Genomic DNA, 27812 nt, shown 5'->3' with positions numbered 1-27812 from the left:
GGTTGATGGGACGGTTCTGTGGAAGCCATCTTGGTCCCCCCAGAACACTAAAGACACCCCAAAAGTAAACGGCGACGACGTCCCATTATATTCGGGTGACCAACCGGTCAGCTTCATACTCAGAGCCCAGAGCGCGTTATAAAACAGCTCAGCCCGGGGAACTCTGCTGGCGGCCGGTCACGCAGCCGTCGTTCCAGGAGCGGAATTCCCACGCGGTCCGCGCACGGCCTGCACGAGGGCCTTCGCCGGGCGCTTAGTTACGGGCCAGGCAGGCTTCCGAGTTGCAAACGTGACCCACGGGGCGCCCCCGGGACTCGGCGAGAAGGGCCCGCCGCCCGGACGCTCCGGCCGCAGCACCGACCACGCGCCGGGCCCGGGCGGGAGCTTCCCTCCGCGGGGCCGACGCCGGGCCGCACGGGCGGCTCGTAAGGCCGGACGGCGCTGCGTCGGGGCTCCCCGCGCGTCCCCGGGCGAGGCGAGAAGCGCGCGCGCGGCTGTGGGTTTTGACGCGTGGGGCGAGCACGCGCGCCGGCGACGGCAGCAGAGCCCGCGGGGCCGGCCCCTGGCCCCCGCCTCGCCCGCCGGGATGGCCGCCGCCCGGGACGCAGGTCCGTAGGGTCAGGACCGCCGCCGCCCCGCGGCGAGCCCCTCCCGTCCGTCCCCGACGGCGGCCGTGCTTCCGGAAACAGGACACACGGCCTCGCTGTGGCGGAGACAAGGGGGCGCCCACCACGGCTGACTTCCACGGCCTCGCACGCGCGGCTCGCCGCACTTCGTGACGACAAATCGGCGACGATCGCCGCGTCACGCCCGCGGCCGACCCCCCCGCCCCCCGGCGCTCGCGGCAGGGCTCCCGGGGCACGGGGTCCGAGCCAGGGAGCAGGGCGCCCGCGGCCTCCCGCCCCTACGGTCCCCGCTGTGACCCGCGGAACCGCGCCGAGAGTCCTCCGCGCCGACAGGGGGCAGCGCCGGCGCCGGCGCCGGAGTTCTCGCGAGAGCGCCGAGTTCTCGCCCCGCGGAGCGAGCGCCCGGGCCGGGAGCGCGCGCGTGCGCCGTCGCGAGCTCGGCACTGCCGGGGCGCCGAGCGGGACCGGCGGGGAGGCCGCCGTGGGGCCGCGGGGATGTTCCGCAAGGCCCGGCGAGTGAACGTGCGCAAGCGGAACGACTCGGAGGAGGAGGAGCGAGAGCGCGATGAGGAGCAGGAGCCGCCGCCGTTGCTCCCGCCGCCGGGCGCTGGCGAGGAGCCGGGCCCCGGCTGCGGCTGCGGCGGCGACAGGGCCCCTGGCGGGGAGGCGCCGCCGGGCCCGGGACTGCCGCCGCCGCCGCCGTCCGCGCTGGCCGCGGGCGCCGGGGCCGAGGCCGGGGGCTGCTTCCCGGGCGGCGCGGAGCCCGGCAACGGGCTGAAGCCGCGCAAGAGGCCGCGCGAGAACAAAGAGGCGCCGCGGGCCAGCCTGCTGAGCTTCCAGGACGAGGAGGAAGGTGAGCGCCCGCGTGGGGCCCGGCATCGCGGCGCCCCTTCCCGCCCGGCCCCCTGCACGTCCCGCCCGCCTGCGGCCTCGGGCTCCGGCCGGGACGCCCTCCCGCGCCGCCGCCGCCTGCCCCTACCACGGCGCGCTGCGCTCGGGCCGCCGGTGCGGCTTCCCCTCCGGGGCCGGGGCTCGGGCCAGCCTCGCTGAGCCTTTCCGGCCGCAGCCGGTGCCCCGCGGCCCCCTGGCCGCTGCTCGCCCGGGCGTGGGTTTCGGGGGCCACGGGAGTGCGGTCCCCTGGCCGCTCGGGGCGCGTTGTCCGAGGGCTCCGCGGCCCCACGCGGCCGGCTGCTCCGTTCTTACCCGGTCCCGAGTGACCTTGCGCCGCCCCGCGCGGCCGCCGGTCTCGGCTCCCAGGGCCGGGCCCGGAGCATGTGGGCGCCGCGTGTTCCCGCAGCCCTTTCGGTCGGGGCCGCGGGGAGGACGCTAGGTCTGTGGGCATCGCCGCGCTCCTGGGCGGGAGACGAGACGCTGCCGCGCTCCCAGGGGGCCTCCCCGGTCCCGTTTGTTTTACGGGGCGGCGGGGGGCGGGGGAGCTGGCCTTGGAAGACGCAGGGGCCCCGCGAGTGTTTGTGTTCGTAACACTTCCGAGGGCGGGGCGCCCGCAGAGCGCGCGGGGGACGGAGGTCTGTTCCCAGCTCGACGGTCCCGCCCGCGGCCCCTCCGACGCGGGTACGTTGTTTCGGGCGCGTCGGTGGGGAAGCGCTTCCCGGGTTCTGTTTTCCCTCCTGCGATGGCTGATCCGAGGGCGGCGGCAGCACGTCGGAAACCGGGCAGCTTACGCGTTTCACGCCCTTTAAAACGCCTCGATTTCACATCGTTCTAGATTAGTGTGCGAGGCCGCCTTCGGTGTTTGCGAGCCTGTGGCATCTGAAATGACCTCTAATTGTGGAGTGACATGAAGTTATGAGTAATACACATCAGATCTGGTAGAAGGTAGAACGGCCGAGGGTGTCTCGGAATGGTTGCTACAGACTTTGTGTCGTTTCTCTTTTAAGAAAGTGAAGAAGTTTTCAAAGTGAAGAAATCAAGTTATAGCAAGAAGATAGTGAAATTACTTAAGAAAGAATATAAAGAAGATCTTGAGAAATCGAAGATTAAGACAGAAGTCAACTCAGCAGCCGACAGTAAGTACCGAGCTCACAGGGTTCGTTGGCCGTGTCACGCGGGGGGCGCTTTCTCATCCAGAGGATGGGTTTGCCCTGGGCCGCGCCGCCCGCCCCCCGCAGACCCGGCTCCCGCCGTCCCGCAGCCTTAGTTAAGGGTTGTGTGCAGGTGCCCATCTGTGGGAGAGGGGACCCGTTAGGGGGCATCGTCAGTATCGAAGGCTGACGAGGCTCAGGGCTGTTCTGGAAAAGAGCAGGTAGGCGCCCCGGCTGGCCCAGGTGACTCATGCAGGGAGCCGAGGCCCAGGGCGGAGGGCTTGCTGTTGACAGATTGTGGAGATTTCGTGTCCAGTACGGGACTTGGCGTCACTGTGTTCGCTGGCTTGCCAAGACAGGGAGGTGGCAAATGCCTGTGGAACCTTCGCCTGGCACGAGCGTGCAGCGGGGACCGGGACCAGCGGAGGCGGGAGGCCCGGAGCGTGTGAGACTCAGGGTTAGCTTGGATCCGTGACTGGCGGATCCAGGCATCGCAGCCGAGCCGGATGGAGGCTTCTCCTGCCTCCCTGGGAGACCGGGGAGGAGGAGAAACGGGCGGAAAGGGGTGTTTGGGGAGCATCCCCAGGGAGACCTGGCACGCTGGTGTCTGCTTCAGCTGCTGGGCTGAGAAGGAGGGGTCGCGTCTGAGCGCTCGTGCGGGGCGGCTGGGGGCGGTTCCGTGTTATGTGCAGAAATGGGGGAGGCAGGGGGGAGGAGGCGTGTTTTTAGGGGAACCAGTTGTCTTCCTTCTTTCCATATCTCTTGGGAACCAAGCGCGGGTGGTGAAGTAATGCGAGAAGGTCAGGAAAAGCGGGCTTGAGACCTGGTGCCCGAGGCCATTGCCTGTGACGCCTTCTGCCTCTCCGCTGCCACACGCTTCCCACCAGCTGCCTCGGTTCGTGGCCGCCCCTGCGGGGGACTCTGCTCGGGTGTCCTCTCCTCCCTGAAGTGGCGGCGCTGGGGGGCTCTGCACCCTGAGCCCTTCCTACCCCAGCACTTCTTTTCTTCAGACTTTATTTACTTATTTCTAGAGAGGGGAAGGGGGCAGAGAAAGGGGGGGACATCGATGTAGGAGAGTGGAACACTGGTCGCTGCCTCTCGTGGGAGCCCCAGGGGACTGACCCGCAGCCCAGGCCTGTGCCCTGACTGGGAACCGAACCGGCGACCTTTTGCTCTGCGGTTGCTCAGCCACTGAGCTGCACCGGTCAGGGCATGAGTTCACTTTTAAACCGAGTTTCAGTGCAGTAGCCAGTAAACAGTTGGAGAAGCTGGTTCCGGTTTGGTGCCTACTAAGGTGATAAGAGGGTGTGCTGAAGGGGTGCAAGAGCCGTAAAGGCTGAAAAAGACTGAATGGGAGAGGACAGGGAAGTTTCAAAATGATGATGCTCGGTTGTAGGAAATAATTCCAGAAAGGTCCAGAGAAGTAGGAACCAAGGAGGGCTGCTGTGGCGGTTTCCTGGAGGAGGGCGCCTGGTGGAGATGGGCCCCCAGCGGGGCCTGCCTGCCGGAGGAAGGCCTGTTCTGCCGTGCCGCGCGGCAGTGCTGTGCCCGGGGGCTGGGGCTACGGCCGGCCCTGTGCCGGGCATCGGGGCCGCGTGGGAGCGCTCGGGGCTGGGGCGCAGGGCTGGCGAGGAAGGGGGGCCGCAGGCGGCAGGGCTCCTCTGCTGCTTCGGGGACTTGGGCACAGGGCACAGAGGACGGGAGCCACAGAGACTTGGGGTCAGATCCCTGTGTCTGTTTGCAGACTGAGCAAGTGCAAGGCCGTGTGGGTACTGGGGAGAGCGCGTGCCCTGAAGTGGAACGCGAAGTAAAATTGAGGGTAGGAGCGGAGCCTAGAGGAGGGGGTTTAGCGTCTCTTTTCATAAAGGCGCCTGAAGCACAGCACCTGGCCACTCACACAGACTCAGCTGCCACTGCGTTTCGGACCAAGCAGGTACCTGTGAGCTTAAGGAAACAGTGAACCCTAAAATCTGCAGGGAGCACTGTCTGTGCGTCTCTGGTCTGGATGACCTTTCTCAGTTCTGTCTGTTAAAAGCCACTGACTTGGCGTGGGCCGAGGCAGAAGGAAACGGGTGTTTTTGACTCCTAGTCATATATGAGCACACCAGGAAAGGGAGTTAAAGTCGCAGCCTCGGTGTTCGCTTCAGAAGGAAGTCTACGGCTGTGGAGGCAGGGTGACTGATGGCTGGAAAGAGTGAGGAGCCTAAAATAGAATGATCTAACTCTTCTCAGTGCCGTTAAGGGGCGGGGGAGGGGTGCTGTCTCTGGGGCTCCTGTTTAGGGGAGGGAACAGGTGTGGAGAAGGATACAGAACTTTTTTTTTAAAGATTTTATTTATTTACTTTTAAAGAGAGGGGAAGGGAGGGAGAAAGAGAGGGAGAGAACCATCAGTGTGTGGTTGCTTCTCACCTGCCCCCAGCCGGGGACCTGGCCCATAACCTAGGCCTGTGCCCTGACTGGGAATCGAACCAGCGACCCTTTGGTTCACAGACTGACACTCAGTCCACTGAGCCACTCCAGTCAGGGCAGAATACAGAACTTTTGAAGCCATTTTTGGGAGGGTAGCGTGCTAGGGAAACAACAGGGTATCTTTCATATTTAGAATAAAGAGCTCTTTTACTCTTTAATTATGTTCATTGTGCCTGTTGTGTGCACTGCCAGGTTCAAGTGCTTCAGGGTGGAAAACATTTTGATTTTTGCCTGCGATGGAGGCCACGATAGGGCTATTGAGTTACAAGGAAAGTAAGCCACTCGGTGTAAAGTGAACAGCTGTTGGCTTCAGAACCCAGTGGCGGGCGAGCAGCCCTGACGCTGGTCTTAGGAGTGGCCTGAGCATGAGAAGCGACCCCGGGACAGCTCTCTTCTCTCTCCACGGGGTTCCACAGCTCCTTCCCTGGGACACACGTGGTTGGTCTCAGTGCCACCTGGTCTCTCGCTTGCCTCTGTCCCAGTTCTGGGTTCCCAGAGAGAGAATCCGGTCGTCTCTGTGTCAGTCGCAGATACATTCAGTCACGGCAGTGGGGTCAGGGCTGTGCAGCGAGAATGTGACTTTGGGTCCCACCCCTTCAGGCGAGGGGTGGAGAGTGGTCATGAGCCCAAAAGACACCCCGGAACCACTCACCTGAGCCCTAAACTTTGTTCTTGATGAGAAGCGTCCTGGGACGGGCTGAGAGTTCCTGACACTCCCACGTACAATGAAACAGCGCTTCAGAGAGGTACCAGCCGCTCCCTAGGGAGTTCAGAGGACGAACCAGTTAATTTTGATAGATTAATGAAATCTTAATGAAATTAAAAGTGGGATTGGGCAGGGCCTCAAATGCAGCCCTGTGTCCCCTGTATTACTTTTATCTTCCAGTTACGTCTGTTGTGATATTTCATTTTCATACACCAGTGGTTTGAGATTTTTACAAGCAATTAGGATAGTTCAAGCTTTAATGAATCAAACCCATAATCAAATAAAAGACCCTCCTTAATTTATGGAATTTGTTTTAAAATCATTTTAATTTTTTCAAAAATGTAGATGAACCGCCTTTGGACAAAACAGGACACGCTAAGGACAGCGGCCCGGAAGACGGCATTGTCCTGGGTGAGCGCGGCGAGGAGGAGATGGACGTGGAGAGCGAGAAGGAGGAGGGCAAGCCCAAGGCTGGCGGTGCCTTTGCGGACGCTCTGTCGGCTTTGAATGTTCTTCGTCCAGGTGTGTGCGCCCCTGGGATGGGCCACCTGTCGGGACCGTTGGGAAGGAAGCAGTTAGCTTGGTGGCGTTCCCGGACGGCCTTGCTTGGAGCCGGGCGACTGCATCTGCAAGTGTAGGGATGAGCGCAGGAGCTTCCTGCGCCCTGGGGCCCCGTCGTCCTTCAGGCTGACTTGCTGCCGAAGCGCTCGTGGGCCTCACGGGGATCGGTAGCTGGCGCCGCAGGGCTGCCCACTGTCTTCCAGTTCAGGTTAAGGTTTCCGTCTTTAAAACTCTTCCAGCGAAACTAACTGATATTTGTTTTCTGTCCAGGCTTTCTTAATTTCTTACATTTCTATGGGAAATAGTTTGCAAATGTCTTCACTGGTTAATTAGCTTTGAACAATTAATCACTTTGTAGCCAAACTTAAATTACAAAAAGGTATCCTTGAACTCATTAACATTTATAAAATTTAAAAATGCTTACTCTGGACTGGTAAAGTTGTAAAAAACGATACATGTAGATTAGTAGCATTCTAATTAGGACAATTCTTAAGCTGTTTGGCAGTGATTTCAGGTGTTCTTGACCCTATAATTCTATATCTACAGATTTACCCCAAGGAATTAGTGTTTCCATTACATTATTTGCACTGAGCAAAACTCGGAAACAGTGTCTAGCCAGAGAGGAATGGCTTAGTGAATTAAGGTACATTTCCATGAAGGGATGTCACGTTGCTGTTAAAGTAACAATTTGACAGGTAGCAGGCATTAATTCTTACTGTGGGTAAAAAGTCGATCATGTGGGAGATAATGCTTTATCTGTCAAGTTGTTAAGCCATTAAAATTATATTTATGCGAAGCAACAACATGGGGAAAAGCTTACGTTTTAAAATGAAGAAAAATTAGGTACAGAATTATGTAGTCAATATGCTTACAGGTGAACTGAAAATTTTGCAAGAGAAACATATTGGAAATCTAATAGGGCTTTTGGGGTCATGAGCTGTGGCCACCTTGTACATTTTTATCTGTTTTCTAATTTAGTGATAAAATCTTACTCCTTTCGTGTCACTTAGAGGTGAAACTATGGTACAGTTAAAACTGCTTTGGGTGGGTCCTCTCCCCCACAGGCAGCCTCGCTCCCATGCTGCCACCACGTGTCCGTCTCGGTGTCCCGGGCGACTAGTTTCCCTGGAGCCTGAAGTGGGGAGAGAGCGGCTGGGGAAGGGCGCCCGCAGCTGCCGCTAGAGCCGCGGGCGCAGTCGGAGACAGGAGCCGCACCCCTGACCTTTCTCCGCCCTTGCCGTTGGCCCAGGGGAGATCCCAGACGCGGCTTTCATACACGCCGCCAGGAAGAAGCGCCAGATGGCCCGGGAGCTGGGGGATTTCCCCCCTCACGACAGCGAGCCTGGCAAGGGCCGTCTTGTTCGAGAGGACGAGAATGACGCCAGCGATGACGAGGACGACGACGAGAAGCGCCGCATCGTGTTTTCCGTGAAAGAAAAGTCACAAAGACAGAAGATTGCCGAGGAGATAGGTAACCGGGCGGGCCGGGGCAGCGAGCCCAGTCGTGGCGTCGCTGTTCCAGCCCGTGGGCGCGAGGTGGGACTTGACAGTGAGAACAGTCAGCTGAAGAGCAGCGCCCAGCCAGGCTTAGTGGTGAGAGGACGATTCTTAGCTGGGTACAGCTGTCTTGCTGGTGTTTTGGAAACTCGAGCATGATTAACTGGGCACTTCCTGTGGGGCCCGTGGAGGCCCAAGCACTTCACACGGAAATAGGCATCCCCGGCTCGACGTTTTTAGGAGGATTAGGTTTTGTTCTGCCCTTTGTTGAGTCGATGTCAAGCTCACAGAGATGGGGGCCCACCCGGGGTGTCAGTTGTCACATTAGTGCTGCCTTTTGCTTCAGGGGACCCTGTGTGTCCATAAGACAGTAAAGCCAGAAACGTGGGGCGCGAGATCACGGCAGACGCTCCAGTGACGTTGAGTCGGTCCCGGCAGCTCTGCTTAGTTTCTGCGACGTTGGGGGGGGGGGGGGGCTCTCCTGCTGTCCTCACTTTCCGTGGCTGCTCACGGCCGCAGGTATCGAGGGGAGCGATGATGAGGCCTTAGTGACCGGAGAGCAGGACGAGGAGCTCAGCCGGTGGGAGCAGGAGCAGATCCGGAAAGGCATCAACATCCCGCAGGTGAGGGCCGAGGAATGCCCCTTCAGAAGTTACGGGGCGCATTTCAGCCCGTGAGCGTGAAGCCGCCTCTGCCTGCTGTGCGTGGCGAATTGAACCTTTGTCACTGGCTCAGGGCCTGTGGCTGAGAGTTACATGGCTGTGCACCCAGCTCTTAGAAGAGACCGTTGTATTTTGTTCTTTGTAGTCGGGTGACGGGAGGGTTTCTAGTTGCTCGAATCAGTGCATCTCCAGACCTCACCTGGGAGCGTGTGAGAACGCGGAGCCCCAGGGCAGGGTCCCGCCGTCTGTGTCGGGAGCCCTCGCGGTGCCGCTGGAGCGACCCCTGTTCAGCACGCTGTTTCCGTCCCGTGTGGCCTGTGTTTTCGGGCCTTAGAAGTTACTTTGTACTTGAGATGAAAAATACCTTCCTGAGTCGTTGACATTTGTTTCACGGAAGGAGATGGCACAGTGGGACTGTTGAGGAAACGTGAACCTGTCACTGGTGTGGGTAGCAGGGGCTCGGGGACGCAGGGCGAGAAGCCTCAGGAGCTCACCTCCGCTCGTCTGTCTGCTCTGTGGCTGTGGCCTGTAATTCATCTGCTTCCGTGGATGAAATGGTGGCCCCGGGTGATTCTTAATGTCCCCTCCAACTCTCCTTTGTCAGAAAGTTATTGGAAATGAATCCAGTAATCTCATAAGAGTTAGAACAAGAATATTCACCTAGCCCGACTTTTATTTGATTTTGAAGAACTCTAACTTTTTATTTTAGCTACTCACTGTTTAGAAATTGGGTATAATTTTTGCTGCTAAGTTTTTCAACCCTAAAGGCATAATACTATTCTTTCCGTAGTTTTTGCTACCAGCTTTCACACCCCCACCTTCTTTTCTAGGTTCAAGCCAGCCAGCCCCCCGAGGTGAACGTGTACTACCAGGACACATACCCGGCGCTGCCGTACGGCTCCTCCTATGGCGTCCCTTACAGCTACGCAGCCTACGGCTCCTCTGACGGCAAACCTCAGAAGCCAGATAACGCAGCCCCTTTCAAAACTCCCAGTAATGAGACGGCTCCCGTTACTATTGATTTGGTAAAGAAACAGCTGAAAGACAGGTAGGGCGGATCAGCTTCTTGAAGACCTGCCTTCTCGCTTTGCGGTCCTCAGGCCTCACGTAGTCCGGGGTGGCAGACGCAGAGCGCCGGCCGCGAAGACGCCCGGCTTGCCTGAGAGCCGAGCGGAAGACGGCTCGTTCTTTGTTCTGCATCCTCCTCGGATGACTTCTCGGGAAGCCTCGCAAAGCCTTAAAAATGGCCCTCCGTGGTCTTGTGGAGGACAGCTCTGAGTTTGCACCTCTTGGACTCTGAGGAAGTGTGATTGAGCTCTGGGGGTGCGGGGGGCGCAGAGGCGGTTAGCCCCCCAAGTAACGTCATGTGGCGTCTGTAAACCGCTCCTTAGTTACCGAGAGGAAGGCGGCGTGGATGGAAAGACGCCGCTCCACGCACTCCGTGTTCTAGTAGCGGGGCTGGATGCATGGTGTCGTTGCACGCGTCCGGACAGCGTGGATGCCCGGGTGTGCCGTGTGACGTGTGCCCTTTGTGTTCTCAAGGTTGGACTCCGTGAGGGAAGCTCACAGAGCGAACCAGCAGCAGCGGGAGAAGCATCTGCAGAGCCGAGTGGACTCCACCCGGGCCATTGAGAGACTGGAAGGGTCTTCTGGGGGCACTGGTGAACGGTATAAATTTTTGCAAGAAATGCGAGGGTATGTCCAAGACTTGCTTGAGTGTTTCAGTGAAAAGGTAAGAATGCAAAAATATTAATCTCTTTGAATAAGGCAAAATTAGGGAGGTCTAGATGGCCTTATGTAGATCAGTTCTAGGTGTCTCAGAAAATGTCCACCGAATCCGACCTTAGAAGTGTTGGGAAGTCACGCTTCCTTCTCTTCGCTGCATTAGCGGCCTTGCACTTGGGGGCAGATGTGCTGCCGTTGCTAAAAATGAGTAGAGAACTCAGCACGTTTAAACGAGGCCCTGGCAAGTCCTCCCTTAGGGTGACGGCAGAGCATTGCCAGCCCTCGGTTGTCAGAACATAAGGGCTCATCCGATGGGATTTTCTGTTTTTCTGAGTCACGTCTAAACTTATCTTTAAACTGTACAAGGAATTCCAAGCGTGCATAAAGACGCACACTTTTCCTCGTTTTCCCTCGATAAATTGGCCACCGTTGCTGCTAATAACCTTCATCCAAGTAGCCCTGTGCTCCATCCTTCCCAGAAACCTTTCACAGGCCATCGCTTCTGTTAGGGTCGCATTTCTCCCATGTTCTCTTTTTTTTTTCCAGTGAGATAGTCAGATTTTTAGTAGGAAGTTTAGGTTTTTTAGTATGATTTATGTTATTATGTTAGCTGCATAGAGAAGCCCCTTTTTCCTCCAACAACCTCTGAATTGATTTTTCTTCTTTAAGATAAGTGTTACTGTTTCATGAATTGGTTTATAAGCATGTGTGGATTTTGCAGCCTTATCTTTAAAAAATGAGTGGTGGTGCTTTGAACATGCTGTCTCTGAGCTTCCATGTGAGGCAGGGTTACAAGTCCTGTTGTCCCTTACCCTTGGCTCTGTGGGTGAGTGTAGGACCTGTAGGCGCACGGCACGTTCAGATGAGTATTTTGGCTCTTTATTCTCTCCGTTGGTTACTTCAGTACCCTAAAGCGGGAGGCTGGCAAAGGGACCTGGCCAGACTGTGCCTTCCTAGTGGGTTCTAATGGCTCCAGACAGGCTGTGGTCAGATCCGGTTTGAGGCAGCAGCGCCAGGACCTCTGCAGGGTTTATCACGTTCTTGTCTTTACGGCCTGGTTTGTGCAGAAGCAGCGACAGCCGAACTATGACATATCCTGTGGCAGGTCAGTGGCTTAGGGTGACAAAGTGCAAGGGCAGGAGAGAAACCCAGGTCTGCCTCTGGGCGGGGTGGATGTCACTGTCAGCTGGCCGCAGTGTCTCTCCCGCTGCAAGCATCCTTTGATGTCAGGGGCGTGGCGGGAGCTGTCTCGTGTTTGGGACCCAAGTCACGACCTCTGTCTGAGACCATCCTTGTGATGGGCTTTGTCCCTGGGAGCCTCTCTGTCGGTATTTTGGCCTTTGCTTTGGCACTTGCTCCAGGAGACCTCTTACGTGCTCCTTATTGCAGACGGAACTCTTAACAAATGCTGACAGTGATGTGATCAGCCATTTACAATTCTTGGGTTAAGGGACTAGTAGGACACCGAGGCCGTGGGTCTTTTAACTGCAAGCTCGTTTTAGAATCAGCTTTATCAACAACTAGTGCTGTGCTTTCTCTCTTGCCGTTCCCCTGTCCCCGGAGAAGTTGCTCCGGCCTGTGCAGGAAGGTGTTTCAGTGACCAAGACGGCTGTTTCTGGGGCGGCCCTTACACCCCAGATGATACACAGGGACGGCATTTTAATTAAAAGGGGTAGATAAATGCTGCTTTCAGCGCTGAGTATTTTATTTCACTTTGGCGTTTTCATATGCGTTTGATTTTAAGAGACTCCTGCTGAGTGAGTAATGTCATAAATTGTCATCTGGGTAGATTTGAGTATTCATTTTAGTTCCATTCTAAAAATATTGTTTCAGGGTAAGACCATAAAAAGATAAACATTTCTTCGTTGTTGTTTTTCTTTTAGTATAGAAGTTTAAGTGGCTTTGAACTTCTGCAGGTCATCTTAACTCCCACTGTTTGGTTCTCCCCAGTCCCCTTCTCTCCTGCGCTCTTCACTTTGGCCTTGGCCTTGAAATAATGAGACATAGTCAGTGACAGCAGTTCTGGGTCTGGAGAGGGAGAAGAAATGGTCCGTGGCGCACGCTCTTGAGATGTGTCAGTGTTGATAAGAAACACGAATGGGAGCTGGGAAGAGTTTTAGGGCTTTTGCCCTCAGGAGGGTTTTTCCTGGGCTTTGTGAGCGGCATTCCTGTCACCTACGCAGGAGAGTCACAGAGTCACATTGTCAGGTTTTTACGTATCGAGCGGTTGGGCTCTGTCCCGCGCAGCCTCAGGGAGACGAAGGCTCACTGTCCCCGGGACTGAGGGGCGCCCTGAGGTGTCCGGGTGCTTGTCTTTAGTCCTGTGTGGCCTACAGCACAGGGCGAGGCGGTCACAGGGCCGCTTAGTGGCCCCTCAGAATGTGGCCATCGGCCATCGTGCATTTTAAAGGTCGTCTCCGGGCTCAGCTGTCGAAGATGACCAGTGCAGGTGTGGGGACCCTGTTGCCCATAGCGCGGCACATGGAGAATAAAATAGCCTCGGTACTTTGACCTGCCTGGGAGCGTTTGCTTGCTCCTTCCGCCATGGAGTCACACGTGTGCACAGCTGCCTTTATCACAGGCTCCATCTCCCACCTGCCTTTTGTATTTCCCATCCCAGTCTGCTCGGCCGGGGAGCCACTGTAGCCCTCGGTGCCACTGTCCCCAAACTCACTGCCACGCTCTCCATTTGCACTGGCCGCCAGGAAGCCAGGCATCTGGTGTCCTCAGCGTGTGCAGTGCCCACGAGTGTTTGTGGGAGTTCCCAGCGCTTGGTTAAAAGATAAGATTATGCATAGAACGTTTTCTGCTTTTTTCTCTCTAAATTGGGTCTCGTTCTGTATGCACCACGTGAGTGCTAGTCATGGGAGCGACCTGGAGAACTTGCCGACTGTGAAATGACGATTCATATGAAGGCTTTTATTTTACTGCAAAGTGGGGACACGTTTAAACATTTGATGGGCAGAGCTTTCCGAGTTTGATTTCTGACAGGTTAGTGGGAGCTAGAAACTCTGTTTGCCTTATTAACGTGCACGAGTGCGGCTCACACTTAAAATGTGAGTAGAGCTGCGAAGTAGTAAGTGTGCATGTCCGCGGCAGAGCCACGAGGCGGCTGAGCTCGGGCAGTTCGTAGCTTCCTGTTCGTGCCTGCTCACAGCCAGGGCCCTTGTGGGCCATCCCAGCACCAGCGGTGCACTTTAAACTACAAAAATTGCAAGGCAGATCATGCTACTGGAAAGTGAAAAACAGACTCTAAAGGCCTGCCAAGTACTTTATTCTAAAAGAAAAGCAGTAAAACTTGACATTTCTTTACTAATATTGATGTGTTAAGTTTCCTAACTAAACCTTTGCTCCAGTAACTAGGCACCCGCCATTATAGCTCTGTGTGTGGATTAAAGAAGTGATGTTCCCTAAACGTCAGCAGACTGACCTGCTGTTTGTGTCCCCTTGTGAATTCACGATGATTCTGTCCAAAGAGGGTACTTTTTCTGAAATCCGGAAATAGTATGGAACCCTCAAATGAGTAAGCCGCTGAGGAGCTGGGTGTTACGGAGTGTGTTGTATTTTCACAGGTGCCACTGATTAATGAACTTGAATCAGCAATACATCAGCTGTACAAACAGCGAGCTTCCCGCCTTGTCCAAAGACGACAAGATGATATTAAAGATGAATCTTCGGAGTTTTCAAGCCATTCAAGTCAGTCCATCTTGAAGGTTTTTATTATTCATTAAACAACCTTGTTTACTTAGTGCAGCCTAATTGAAACGTAGAGATCTCAGACCATCTTTTTGTTTTGTTTTGTTTTGTTTTTTAATAAATGAATTCCTTTGCTCTTGTGTTAAGTAGATCTAAAAATTCTAACCGCAAGTACTTGGGTCGAGTTTAAGAAAATAGAGCTTCTCAAAGGAGCTCAAAAACATGTACTAATATGCTGTCAGTCTTGTTCTTTGGACTTTTTTTTATTCTTTATAGTTAGAAAGGATGTTATATAATATTTTATCTTAAAACCACTGTCCGTTTGGCCCTGATTAATCTTTGCCCCACTTTCGGCCTGCTGCTGACACCGGTGCAGACGCTGCTGTCTGTCACTGAGGAAGGGGCTGAGTCCGGGGCCAGGGGAGTGCGAGGGGCAGAGCGGTTTCATTCAGTTCACACAGCAAATGAGTTCTGAGCTTCATCTTCCGGATAAAGCAGAACTGTTTGTCGTTTTGCACTTTGTCTTACAAACGATACTAGGTTTTCTAGGAAGTCAGGTGGTGCCTACATTTCTTGAAATACTAGTGTAAAAATTTAAAAATTGAATTTATATTCTTCTCACTAGGATGTGTGTTATGGAAAACCAAAATTAATCGGAAGCCTCTTATTAAATAGTTCCGCTGAGGTTGTTTAGCCAGATGCTTTAAACTTTGTAATCCCATTTTCCCACCCCTCCACGCCGGGGGTGCTCTGAGAGCAGTTTTCCTGGCACGGCGCTTGCGGCCGCTTTGGCCGTCTCTCCCTTGCCCGTGCCAGCAGCTTCAAGTGGAAGTGGGCATCGGGGTTACGTGCGGCAGTAGTTTCAAGGGCAGAGTTCCCGGTCCTTTCCCCAGAGGTTATTGGTAGGTCTCGGATGGTGCCACTCTTTCTGGTAAGGGTGCTTTGTCACGGAGGGTCCCTGAGACAGCACCCCACTGTGTGCCTGGTGGCCGCAGCAGCACGGAGCCGAGGGAAGCGCAGGGGCTCGGCCCGGTGCTGCTCTGGCATCCGTTGACGGACGCAGCCCTCCAGGGTCACGTTTGGTCCAGACGGAACCAGATTCATTCCTGGGGCAGGTTACAGGGACCGTTCTACCTGTAAAGGGAAGTGATTTCCTGTCCAGTTAAGTGGTTTATGTGAGCTGTGCATTTTATCACGTGCCTTTTCCTACCTGTAATCTGATGGCGCTGCTTACTTCCGTGCAGTTAGAAGTAAGGGAGGAGCGGTGACGTGTGTTACTGAGGCTGAGGGTTGGAAAGAAGGGAAAGGCAAGAGAGAGCGAAAACCCTGTCCTGGAGGGACGGACGTTAACTGCCAAAGATCTGAGGAACGTTACAGGCGGCCCCGAAGGACCATTCCGTTTCTGATCTTTTATAAGAAACAGACAGCCAGGAAGTCATCCTTTAGATTTGCAAACACACAGTCACTGCGTCTCCTTCTTACAGAATCGAGGAGGAGCCGGCAGCTCCCGTGTTTCCCTCAATATCTGTTTTTAAAAATCCATAAACATGGCAACATTTTAAATATTTGTTATGGTAATGTATATTCTTTAAAATGTTTCTTTAATGAAGGACCCCTCTTCCAGAGGCAGGGATGGTGTCTGTATTCGGGACTTTTTAGCTAACTCCCCTGTGGCGGGCAGGGAGCCCACGTTTGCGGCGACGCTGGGGCATCTTAGCCCTGACCTTCCTTCGTAGTTGGTGAGCGCTGGCCGTCCTTCCTGATGCCTGAGCTGTTTTGCCATGTGAATGAAAAACTCAATGAGAAAGTCACCCTGAAAAATAATAGGGTCTAGGATGGTTAGACGTTGCGGTGTAGAGAGCTAGTATCTGTTTTTGCTTTTCCTGTTGCGGGGAAAATGCACGTGAAAGCTTTTCTCTCGTTTTGCCCGTGACTCCCCCACTGCCCGTGGGGCTGCTGCCTTCCCGGGGCCACCTGCGTACAGCAGGTCCTCTCGGCGTAACGGTGCCGGTGCCCCGGGAACTGAACCTTGTTCGCGTCACCGAGCCTGGGGAGAAGTCGGTTGCGTTGTACCTCGTTTCACGCCCAGGGCCCCCTCGCCGTGCGGCGCTAGGCAGGGAGGAGCGGGCGCCTTCTGGGGGACGGACGGCCTCCGAGGGAACGCCCTGGGGCACTGACAGTCATGGGGCCCCAACAAGAGGCTGAGTTTGGACCCCATGATCTGACGGGGAGGCCGCTGAGGCACCAGAGAGCAGCCCAGGCAGTAGGCCCAGGGGACGGAGGAGGCGGTGCAGGTGCGGGTCCCGGCCGGGCGCCCGCTCAGACCGGTGGGGGGCGCTGCCAGGAGGCGTGTCCCAGCAGCGGGAACTGCCTCTCGGAAATGAAAAACACGGAGCTGTAAACAGGCAGGCGGGAAGCAGGTGCGGAAGCCTTGCCCTGGAAAGTTAAGAAGGAGAGCTGGGCAGCAGGTGGAAAAGAAGGAGGCCTTTTGCTCCGTAAGAGCGGCGCCGGAGAGGGCCCACGCTGCTCCTGCTCAGACACGGGCCCGTGCGCGTGGGGCGTCCGCCCTTGTTCTCAAAGCAGCGATAGCATGAACGTCCCCAGGACACACTTAGGCCGAGAGTGCAAGTGATTAAACTCCTGCGACCCAGCTGTCGCCTCATCCCGCCAGGGCTCCTCCTGTCAGTTCATGTCATGCAGCGTGCGATGCTTATGTTCCTTCTAAAAAGTAACTTCTTTTCCTTTTGCGCAGGCAATGTAGCTTTTAACTTACGTGGTCATCACCATAGTCCCAGCTTCTGTTGCTCGGACGTAAAGATAGGGATTCAGCCCAGCTGCCTTTCTAGAGGGCTCTACCTCATTTTCCGACTCCTTTTTGTGGGAGCACAGGAGAATGTGAGATTTGCTCTGACGCAGGTGGGGCAGAGCCCTGTGGTTGGGGTTAGCCAGCAGTCCGTCATTGTGGCTTATTCTGTGCAAGCTCTGTCCCCAGGGTCGCGGGAGAAGGCTTTCATTTCAGCCCTTGCTATGTTACAGACAAAGCTCTGATGGCACCAAATCTCGATTCCTTTGGGCGCGACCGGGCCCTGTACCAGGAGCACGCGAAGCGCCGCATCGCCGAGCGGGAGGCCAGGAGGTGAGACCACGCGCGCTGCGGGCGGGTCGGTGCGGGAGGCGGCCCTGGGCTGGTGTGGGAGCTCGTGTTTGTTATTCAGGACCCGGCGGCGCCAGGCCAGAGAGCAGACGGGTAAGATGGCAGACCACCTCGAAGGCCTCTCCAGCGACGACGAGGAGACCTCGACAGACATCACCAACTTCAACCTGGAAAAAGGTCAGATGTGCACGGAAAGGAGAGGCGCGGGCAGCCTGGTTTCTGCTGGGGGCGGGGGTTTTCCCGGGAAGGGATGGTTGGCGGGCTGGTGGCCCCCGTGTAAGAACCAGGCCCTTGTTCCCCCGTCGTAACGACACGCGCCCGTTTTTTACTACTGAGTATCGTGCTGGGGCCTCAGCGTGACGCTCAGCCCTTCTCGTGGGGTTTTAGTGCTTGCGTCGTACACGGTCCTGCGCTTCAGAACTGTCAAATTCCAGGCGACCCGCCAGCCTGTCGGGGTCTGTGGGCAGCCTGTCTACTCTGGCCTGGGAAGTCCCGGGGGCGGGCACGCGGCCCGGGGGGCGCCTGACCTGGGGAGCCCTGCGGAGTCTCAGCCAAGAGGGGTAGTTAGTACTGGTGTGTGCCAGGCGTTTCCAGAAGAACCCCCGAGTGGAAGTCTTCACTTCTCACCGTTGGCTCCAGTTATTTGGAATTATACATCGGCTGGCAAGCCTTTTAGAACTCAGTCCGAGAAACTTATTTTTCTTCCACTGTGTATAGTGAACATTTCTAAACACACAGAAAATTTGAGAGAATAACACAGTGAATGTGCCGTCAAGATTCAACAGCTCTCACCGTCATCTAACCAGGGCGGCTCTGCCTCTTTATATGTGGACGTGTGTGTGTTTGCCGAGCCATTCGGAAGACACGCGTGTCACAGCACTGGCCTCTGAAAACTGGAGGGACTCCTAAAAACTAGGATATTTTTCTGCCTAATCACAATACCATTGTTGCACCTAAAAAAGTTAAAGCTTCTAAAAACTTTTTTTAAATAAAAAAATTTTTTTTAATTTATTGATTTTAGAGAGAGAGGAAGGAAGAGAGAGACGTTGATTTGTTGTTCCGTTGATTGACACCTCAATGGTTGATTCTTACCCGTGCCCTGACCAGGGGTGGAACCTGCGATCTGGACGCTTCGGGACGGCGTTTGAACCCACTGAGTCACACTGCCGGGGCCTGACTGAAATTTCTTTACTTCATGTCTGTGTTCAGTGACCCTCAGCAGCAGCCTCCCCAAAACATTATGACACCCTTTCCGTGGGTTATTCTGTGCTTTCCAAGCCCTGCATTTGCTTGTTACATCTTTTTATTTGGAATTAACGAATGTTCACGAGAACCTCACACACACACCCCTGTTATTTGTTTAAGATACTGACTTTTTGAAGAGTCCAGGCCTTGTCTCGCAGAATGTCCTACATTCTTTCCGGATCTATCCGTTCCCTCGTGATACTGCCTTGCTCTTGCCTTCCCTGTATTTCCCGTAAACTGGAATTGAGGTCTGAAACCATGCTTATGTCGAGGTTAACTTCTTTTTGGCAAGAATACTTTATACGAGCTGTTGTTTATTACTGCGTAGTAACAGGTGACAGATGCTAGTCCCGCTGTTAGCGATGCTAAGACTGATTTTGAGAAGATTGATTTTTGAGAAGCATGTTGCCACAATTAGGTGTCTCCATCATAAAGATGGCCTTTCCCCAGGCCTCTGGGCCACTCCACGACGCTCGTGTCAGTCGCTGGTTCTCGACTGGCAGTTACTGCAGTCACCAGCCAACTTGCAAAGGAGTGGCGTGCCTGGTCGCTGGTTATGACGCACACGTGTTATTGACACAGTGATTAGTGGACAGAAGAGCCAGCGGCACAGTGGGTACTTCAGGTCATTAGAGCTGATACACTGCACTATCTGAGATTTGAACTGAATTGGGGGACAGCTGTTTCTGAACTGAACTGTGCAACATATCGTAGCCGTTAGAGCGCGTGCCTGCACTTGGCACTGAAACCGGACCTTAGCTGTAGGTCCTTTTTTAAATAGTCATTCACAATGATTACTTTGTTAACGAGCCTGTCTCGTTGATGCTCAAGCTACAAAAGGAACACTGAAAATACGGAGCTGTTTTTCCTAGTACGTACTAAAGTAGGGTTCTCTGGGGGGTTTTCTTGTCTTCAGATCGCATTTCAAAGGAGTCCAGCAAGGTGTTTGAAGACGTCCTGGAGAGCTTCTCTTCCATCGACTGCATTAAGTCGCAGTTTGAAGCATGGCGCTCCCAGTACTACGCGTCCTACAAGGACGCCTACATCGGCCTGTGTCTGCCGAAGCTGTTCAACCCCCTCATCAGGCTGCAGCTCCTCACCTGGACTCCCCTGGAGGTGGGTGGCGCGGTCGCCGTGCGCAAGCCGCGTGACGTGGTGCCCGGGTGGTCGGAATCTCAAAGCCAGAGGTGCGAGCTTGAGCAGGGCAGGTCTCGGGATGCGGGGCGTGGTGCTGGCACTGACACCGGCGGCGGCTGCCTGCGGTCCGGGGACCTTTCTTTTTACAGAGCTCAGGAGAGCTGCCTGCCACCTCCCAGTTTCTATACAGTGCCCTTCTCAGTCACCAGGGTTATTTACGGTGACACTGGACTGTGACCAGGGGGAACTTGGTCCTTCGGTCCTAGAACTTAGAACCGTATGAACCGAGGACCGGAACTGATGCTATGGCAGTGGCCGTGGCCATCGGGAGGGCGAGACGAAGCGATAGGTGAGGTGGAATCAGTAGGGCTGTTGGCCTCATATGTAAGCGAGGTGACCAGAGTCTGCGACTCTGCCACACACGTTCTAGTGGTCATGTTTAAAACAGGGTCCCGGAAGTTACCAGTGTAGCGGGGGAGCCCTGGGCACACGCAGGGTTGGCTCGGTTGCACGTGTGAGCTGTGAGGAAAGAGGGCTGAGGTCGCGGCCCTGGCAGCAGCGATAGGAGGTGGGGGCTCCCGTGGCTTTTTGCCAGACTTTGTGGCATCCCCACGCACGCGCGTGTGTGTGTCAGGGCCCAGCAGGGGCCCGGCAGGACTTGCCTGCTGCCCGTGTCCTCTTCCAAGGGGGACCCCCTCTGCCCCGCAGCATCCGGGGTCCCAGCCCCCCCCAGCTCCCGTTCCTGTCTCCCCAGCGCAGCGAGGCCCCGCTCGGCTTACAGCCCCCCCGCCCCCCAGCCTCCTGGTGGCCATTCCCCTCACCTGCCCTCCTTCCTTCCGGGCTCACAGCCCTGTTCTGCCTGGGCTGCCTTGTCTGAGAACGGGTTTCCTGTGTTTCGTCCACGTTTGACTTGTTTATGACCAGAGGTTAAATCCAGGCCGTCCTGCTCTTGTAACGGCTGGAGCAGCTGCAGCCGCTGCTGTGGGGGTGCCGGGGTGACCGTTGTCGCCCTTTGTAGGCCAAGTGCCGGGACTTCGAGAGCATGCTGTGGTTTGAGTCCTTGCTGTTCTACGGCTGTGAGGAGCGGGAGCAGGAGCAGGACGACGTGGATGTGGCGCTGCTGCCCACCGTCGTGGAGAAGGCGCTTCTCCCCAAGCTGACAGGTAGCGTCGGCACGGCCTCAGGCCTTCCCGCCCAGCGCCCCGGTCACAGAACGCACCCCGTGAGTGACAGACGCCGCCAGGCCCAGAGCTAGCCGCAGGGCAGGTGCGTGCCTCTGCGCCTGGGCCGTGAGGGCCACCCTGCGGTGGGCCTGCAGTTGGGGGCAGTGACTGGTCTGTCGTCGCGCTGTGCAGACCCTTAACGACTTCTGAGGCAGAACGCAGGCTTGGGGACATACGGGGTTTTCTGGAGGGCAGTTTCATTACTGTCATCACTTTCTCACAGGAGATTACAAGTCGCTGATACAGGAACGATTTAAGGTATTAAGTTTTCAAGTCTAGTTGTCAGTTCTTGATGCTGGGGCCGTATTTCTTAGGGCACTGAAATCTTTGTCCCCGTCTTTATTTTTACTGATTAGTAGGAAATAGAGGGCTCTGTCCCCCCACATTTGCCTGGTCCTCAGCATCCTACAGGTCATTGGACAAAGGCTTGTACCCGAGAGCGGGGAGAGAACCAGCACTTGAGACCGAGCGCTGCCTGATGTCAGGCTTCAGTCCGTGGCCGTTTCACTGTGGCTCAGGGCTGTCTGCCTTTCTCCTACCAGTGATCGCTGAGAACATGTGGGACCCCTTCTCTACGACGCAGACGTCAAGAATGGTCGGGATCACGTTAAAACTCATAGACGGGTACCCATCAGTAGTGAATGCGGAAAACAAGAATACACAGGTATGCACTTATTGCCTGCAGAAGGTGGTTTGTCTTTTCTCCTGTCCTTTGGAAAGTGAGCAAGAGCTGAGAGAACGAGGGGTTATGTTCTGAGTCGACGGGGAGACCTGGCGCCCGCTGCGGCCACACGTTCCTGTATGGGGCCTGAAATGCATGAGGCTCGAGGTGGTCGTTCTCCGCTGCCCAGTATCTGCAGGGCAGGGAGGGCGCCTCTCCGCTCTCTTGCCTCCACCTTTCTTCCACGGCACTCTGACTCCCGTCGGGCCACTCAGATCGCTCTGCAAGGGTTATAGTTTTTAGGAAAAAGAAAAATGTGAAACCACTAGAACTGGTGGTAATGATTTAAGTGCTAAACAGTTCAGTAGCATGTGAAACCACCAGGTGTCCAGACGTCCAGTTGCTGTTGTCCCTTCGTGGGCGTCGTAGGAAAGGAGCTCTTCATCACTGTTACGTTCTCGGTGATGTGACTTTGAGAGGGACCAGCCTGCGTGTCTGATCTTAAACCTTTCCCCAGTAGCGGAGGGGATGGAAGTTTCTAACGGTTTTCCTGCCTGGCGGCTGCTGAGGACAAACTGACAGAGAGCAGGTGTTAGAGACCTCAGGGCTTCAGAGGGGAAAGTGACGGCGGGACAGGGCACGCACGCAGGCTGCATGTGTCATTCAGAACACAACTGCTGTTCATTTTTTAAAAATTTCTGGTCTGATCACAGCCCTCACTACAGTGTGTGTGTGTGTCTCTGCAGGTGTTCCTGAAAGCGCTGTTACTGAGGATGAGGAGGACTCTGGATGATGATGTGTTCATGCCCTTATATCCCAAAAAGTGAGTAACTCCTGAGAACGTTCAAGATGATAATCGCCTCCACCATCTTCCCGAGAAGGCTGTGACGTTCTGGAAAACCTGGTGGTGGCTTCAGCTATGAACCTTAGTCCTGTAGTGCGAGCCAGTGGCTGGAGGGCCTGGTGCGGTGGACGAGCATGTCTGCAAGCAGAACAAAGCTGGTCACACTCCTTGTTCTCCCACGGCACCTCCAAATAAATTCCTGCCCCCCCCCCTTTTTTTAAAGAATTTACTTATTTTCAGAGCGAGGGGGAGGGAGACAGGGGGATGGAGGGGAGGGGAGAGAAACATCACTGTGTGAGAGAGACATCAGTTGGTTGCCTCTCACATGCCCCGAGCTGGGACCTGCCCACACCCCAGGTCTGCGCCCTGACTGGGAAGCCAGCCCGTGACCCGTGACCCGTGGCTCGCAGGCCGGCGCTCAGTCCATGGAGCCACCCCAGCCAGGGATGAATTTCCACTACTTTTTAAACTTAACTGTCTTCTTGGTTATAGTTTAAAATTTTTTAAGTTACTTAATTCTTTTGTTTGCACGTTTTACTTGTAGAAATACTGTCCTAGGACTCGGGTGGTTCTTACATATGAAGCATTTGAACATGGTGTGTTTTTCTTCTAGTGTCTTAGAGAATAAGAACTCCGGGCCTTACTTGTTTTTTCAGCGACAGTTCTGGTCCTCAGTTAAGGTATGTATCTGTAGGGTATCTCAGAGACTTCCAATTTGCCTGACTTTATGTATTATATTTTGAAAACTACTTCTGTGTGTGATTAACCCCAGAGGCTTAGATGTATGCATGTATACAAAGTCCCTCTTCTGCAAAATAACGTTATCCAAAGTGTGTTCAGGCCTGTTGTTTCCATAGGAGAACGTGAATTCTGGGCTCCAAGGTGAGGTGCAAGCTGGTCAGCAGAATGCCTTGCTGACCCAGAATTCACTCAGAAAATAGAGGACCAGGTACTCTTCTGAGTTTTGGGGAATAAGGCGCTGAGGGAAACAGAAGTGGGGTTTGTCATCCCGCCGAGCCGACAGCCAGGGAACCAGTAATCTCAGGAGGGAGGACTTCAAGGCCGGGGGCAGAGACCCTGACCGAGGGTCCCCTCTCCCCCCGAGGAGGTGACACTGGAGCGACCTGGGACAGGCAGGACGAGATGGGAGTCGCCAGGTCACAGCCGCTGACCATTTGTTTCTGTCTCCCAGCTATTAGGGAACTTCCTCCAATGGAACGGCATTTTCTCGAATAAAACCCTTCAGGAGTTGGCCATAGACGGCCTGTTAAATCGGTACATTCTCATGGCTTTTCAGAACTCAGAGTGCGGGGATGACAGCATCAAGAAGGCCCAAAACGTGAGTCCGGTGGTGCCCGTTGTAGTTCCCAGGGCACGCGGGAGAGCGTCACCTAGTGTCCTCTGGAGAGAGTTGTGAGGTTTTTACAAGAACCCCTTTGGTTATTGGACTTAGTGTGAGGTCGACAGCCACTCTGAGCACCCAGGTTGCTCCCAACTCCATGGCACGCGCTACATGGAAATTTCTACTCTTGTATACGTGTATTTCTATCTGCCCATCTATTTGTCAGTATTTTTTGTAGCTATTAACAAAAATTTTAACTTCAGGATAACTTTTTAACAGTTAAATGATGAATTAAATTTTCTTTTAAATTGATTCCGGACAGAGCAGAGAGTGGGGAGAAAAGGGGAGAAAAACTTGGTTGAGAGAGAAGCGCTGATTGGCCGCCTCCCGCACGCGCCCCAGCCGGGGCCCAGACTCGCCGCCCGGCCTGTCGGCGTGCGGGCGACACTGGCCAGGGCAACAGATGATGCTTTTAATATTGGTTTTTCTCCTTTACATGGGAGTTCCATAATATGATCTTTTAAAAAAATATTTTTTGGAACAATCACAAAATGAAAGCAAATTTGCTAGTGCAGTGCAGTTTTTCCGGGCAGTGTCAGGGTCTCCCGGCCCTCAGACACCTGGTGTCTGTTTCCTGTGAACACCGGCGTCCCTCTCCAGGACTCCAGCCCAGCCGCCGGCACCTGGAGGTGACGCTTGGGTGTCACTGCCACCTCAGGTCGGGTGGTGGCTGTCAGCAATGATACCCGCAGCCGTGACTGGCAGAGACTCTCGGGTCGTCCCTGCCATTCGACTCGTGTCTCTCAGTCACTGTAACTGGAAGAGCTCTTATGTCTTCTCTGGACCTGTATAACCTTGACATTCGTCAAGAGGATAGACCACTTATTTTGTAGACCACCCCCTATTTGGGTTGCCTGGTACTCCCATTAGATTCAGATTCTGCATCTTTGGCGGATTTCATCAGCGGCAGTCCCTCCGCGCCGACTCCGTGACCTTGTGACAGGTCCTGTCACGGGGGAGCCCTGCCTGTTCTCTGGCACCGCGCCCAGGCTCATCGGGTCCCTGCTCAGCCCCAGCCCCGGGCTCGGTCATCTCTCCCCGCCTCCCCGGTTCCTCTGCATGCTGGCGGACGCCCTGCCATGGGCTCCCTCCCGGGGGGAGCGGGGCTCCCTGCTCGTGGGTTTGCCCCGCCACCAGGCCCTCTCCCCGCACGGGCCAGCACGGTGCTGGGGGCTGTGCTCGGGGTTCAAACGCCCCGTGTTTTTAGATCAAGCGCAGCTGATAAAGGAGAGTCAGTTCACTTAGGGCTTCCTGGAAGCCTGGAGAATGAAGCAGTTGGTTATCAATATTACGTCCCTAACATATTTAAAGACTGGACACCTTATTCGTCTTTTGCTCTGAGCACCTGACCTGTGTGTTCAAGTAAAAACTCAGGCGTATGAAGGAAGATTACGTAGTTGGTGGAGGCTGAAGAGAATATTCCTTCGAAGCAGCCAGTTGCCCGGAGCCCAGTCTTCGCCGAACGCCGGGAGCCCGTGGTCCGGACTCGGCTTCAGACGCTCCCAACCCCCGTCCCAGCGCCTGTTTCCTGTCGTCTGCGCAGGTGATCAGCTGTTTCCCCCGGCAGTGGTTTGCGGGTCTGAAAGGAGACAGGACGGTCCCTCAGCTGGAGAACTTCTGCCGCTACCTGGTGCACCTAGCAGACACGGTTTACAGGAACAGCGTCGGGTGCTCTGACGTGGAGAAGAGAAACGCAAGGTAACCCTTCGTGGTTATTTAAGGAGGCGGTGATCCGGTCTTGACTTGGTCGTTAGATTCAGTGTCATGAGAACGTTTTAAGTAGGGACATGTTTATATTTTAGTTTAAATTGTAAACATAGCAAAAATACACATTATTTTCTACTTTTTGGTTTTACTGACTCTTTTTCAGTAGGACATTTATGAAAGCATTAAGAAAAGACTGCTGGGGAAAACCAGGCCTAAGAGGGGTGAATGGATCGTTGTTTTCTTTTCTTATTTTCAACTTTTCTCCCTGCCCCACACCCCCTGAATCGCTGGTTTCTCTCTCCTCCTTTGAAGAGCAGGGAGATTTCAGGCTCTTGGAATGCCACGGGTCTGGGTCTTCAGAGACAAACGTCCTGCAGACGTAGCCCCTGGAACTGCTGGCCAGTGGGACCCAGGGGGCATCGCGGGGGCTCTCCCAGCCCTGTGCTCTGGGGGGGGCTCCAGCTCCAGGCAGAGCCCACCGGGCGCCCTGCAGGGGCTGGGGGGCGGCTTACCTGTGACTCGTCTGGAAGGCGGCAAGGAGAGAGGGCAGGAGTTGTGCTTCCTTTGTGTGGGCATTGTTTTGGACGTTAGGTACGTTTATAATAAATCTCTAGCACAGAAAGTAAGTAATAGTAACTAATACAATATGAAAGAATTTTACTTTTAAGTGTTGCATTTCATAAAGTCTTCCTAATACAGATTCCTTTTCAGTTACGTCACACCGTTAATCTCATCCCTCTTTCGTGTAAAAGAACCTCATTTTTTAAAGAGGGAATTTGTTATCTTTTATGATAAAAATTAGAAGCAAAGTGTATAGTAAAAAGTTTCGGGGTAAAATCCTTCGGCGGGTAGCTGTGCGTCACGTTTTCATTTTACGCTGGGTGTTGGCTGTGGGCGCCAGTGCTCCTCCCCCAGGGCTGTGCGTCCTCAGGCACGGCTCGCTCACTTGTCGGCACGGTTTCTGTTCGGAGCCAAACGCCACGCGCGGCGGCGACTTGCCCAGGAAAGCCCGGCGCGCCTGCTGTGTGCAGGGCCCACGGAGCAGGCCCCGCGTGGGGTGCCGCTGTGGGAACTGCATCCCCGCCCTAAGAGGCGCTTCCTGCAGCTGTGGGGGGAGAGACAGCTCGTCGTGCCCCGGGTGTGCTGGCTCTCCCGCGTGGTTCAGGCTCCGTGGGGACGCCCGGCGCAGCCCCTGGACCACCGCCCCCACCGCTGAGCCAGACCCTGGGCCGGGGCCTGGGGCCCTGCGTCTGAGCGGTCGGCCAGCCCCACGGTCACTGGGGCCCGAGGGCGCCTTCCTTAGGGAGGGCGAGCGGGGCTTCCAGTCGGGGTGACAGGGAACGGGTTGTGCTTCACGAGTGGCTTCTGAAGGGAAGTGAAGCCGGGTCTCGATGGTGGGTGAGGGACCCACACAAGGAGTTCGTGCCAGAGACCGTCTCGGCGCGCTGGGGCTCTGGATTGGGAAGCGGTGAGGGCAGGGCCCTTCAGCAGTTTCCTTTTCTGGGTGTTACTGAAAATTACTTTTCTGAATGACATTTTGGGGTGTTTTTGTTTTTGAAAATGGGCCCCCTGTCTCTGAGCTAGTCATGTAAACATACAGTTTTGTTTTATGCTGATAAATATATATATATTTTAAAATATTATAGCTAATCTGTCTTTCTTCTTTAAAAATGCTTGGAAAAACTGATTGCAAATCCTCAAAAGTGGGCAAAGTTATTAAATATTTCATTTGGTGCTTTTGTGCTAATTAACGCGGTGCTGCTGTGCTTTCTCTCTTTCAGGGAAAACATAAAACAGATAGTAAAGCTCCTTGCAAGTGTGCGAGCTCTGGATCACGCTGTGTCTGTTGCAAGTGACCACAATGTGAAAGAGTTTAAGTCTTTGATTGAAGGAAAATAGATCCAGGAGGCTGAGAGGCCTTGCTTTCATGCCATTCCTGATGTATAAATCTTGTATATATGTAAAGTTTCTTAAACTGTAAAATACTGACTCTGTTTTAATACAAAGAACATTGATATTCAATCCTGTGTCCTTAAATGCGATTTCTTCAGAATGAAAGGAATTCAGATTATTTCCAGGAAGCTGGCGAATGTGTTCCTCACTGCCTGCCACTCTGGCTTACAGAAGCACTTTACACGCTTGCTCCCGCGAAGCCTCTCCGCTGCCCCCGGCGTCTGTCCGCGCCGCCACAGGCCTCCTGTCACCCTGGCGGCCCGAGCGGCCTCTGACCAGCAGAAAGCTCTTCCACGGCGAACTGTTAGGAACGGCCCTGCACTGGTGAGCGGGGGCCGGGACCGCCGCCGCTCCTCCCCGCCCCTCGGCCGTTGCGGGCGCTGTGGCTGAGCTGCCTTAAACCCGAGCGTGAGCGTGGGCGTCCCGCTGGGCGCCGGCGAACCTCCTGCCCTGGATCAGCATGCAGTCCAGCGTGGGCTTCCCGTGGACTCCAATATACGCA

The 27812-nt window shown here is 55.0% G+C and overlaps 1 protein-coding gene across 1 annotated transcript; it reads left to right on the top strand.

Moving 5' to 3' along the window:
• Positions 1–1103: 1103 nt before the first annotated feature.
• On the top strand, positions 1104–27379 carry PAXBP1 (PAX3 and PAX7 binding protein 1). The gene is made up of 18 exons (XM_090271422.1): positions 1104–1479; positions 2525–2653; positions 6189–6365; positions 7654–7875; positions 8421–8524; positions 9394–9611; positions 10106–10295; positions 13861–13984; positions 17021–17120; positions 17200–17315; positions 19300–19499; positions 20539–20683; positions 21286–21407; positions 22151–22227; positions 22862–22928; positions 23441–23587; positions 25194–25348; positions 27139–27379. Exons 1-18 carry the CDS (start codon positions 1122–1124, stop codon positions 27254–27256), a joined length of 2769 nt encoding a protein of 922 aa, XP_090127548.1. The 5' UTR covers positions 1104–1121; the 3' UTR covers positions 27257–27379.
• Positions 27380–27812: the final 433 nt, after the last annotated feature.

Source organism: Furipterus horrens, unplaced genomic scaffold, assembly GCF_987537825.1.
Source record: "Furipterus horrens unplaced genomic scaffold, mFurHor1.1.pri manual_scaffold_1, whole genome shotgun sequence".
Taxonomy (NCBI): Eukaryota; Metazoa; Chordata; class Mammalia; order Chiroptera; family Furipteridae; genus Furipterus; species Furipterus horrens.
The sequence above is the reverse complement of the archived record's forward strand: the minus strand, read 5'-3'. Positions and strand labels throughout refer to the sequence as shown.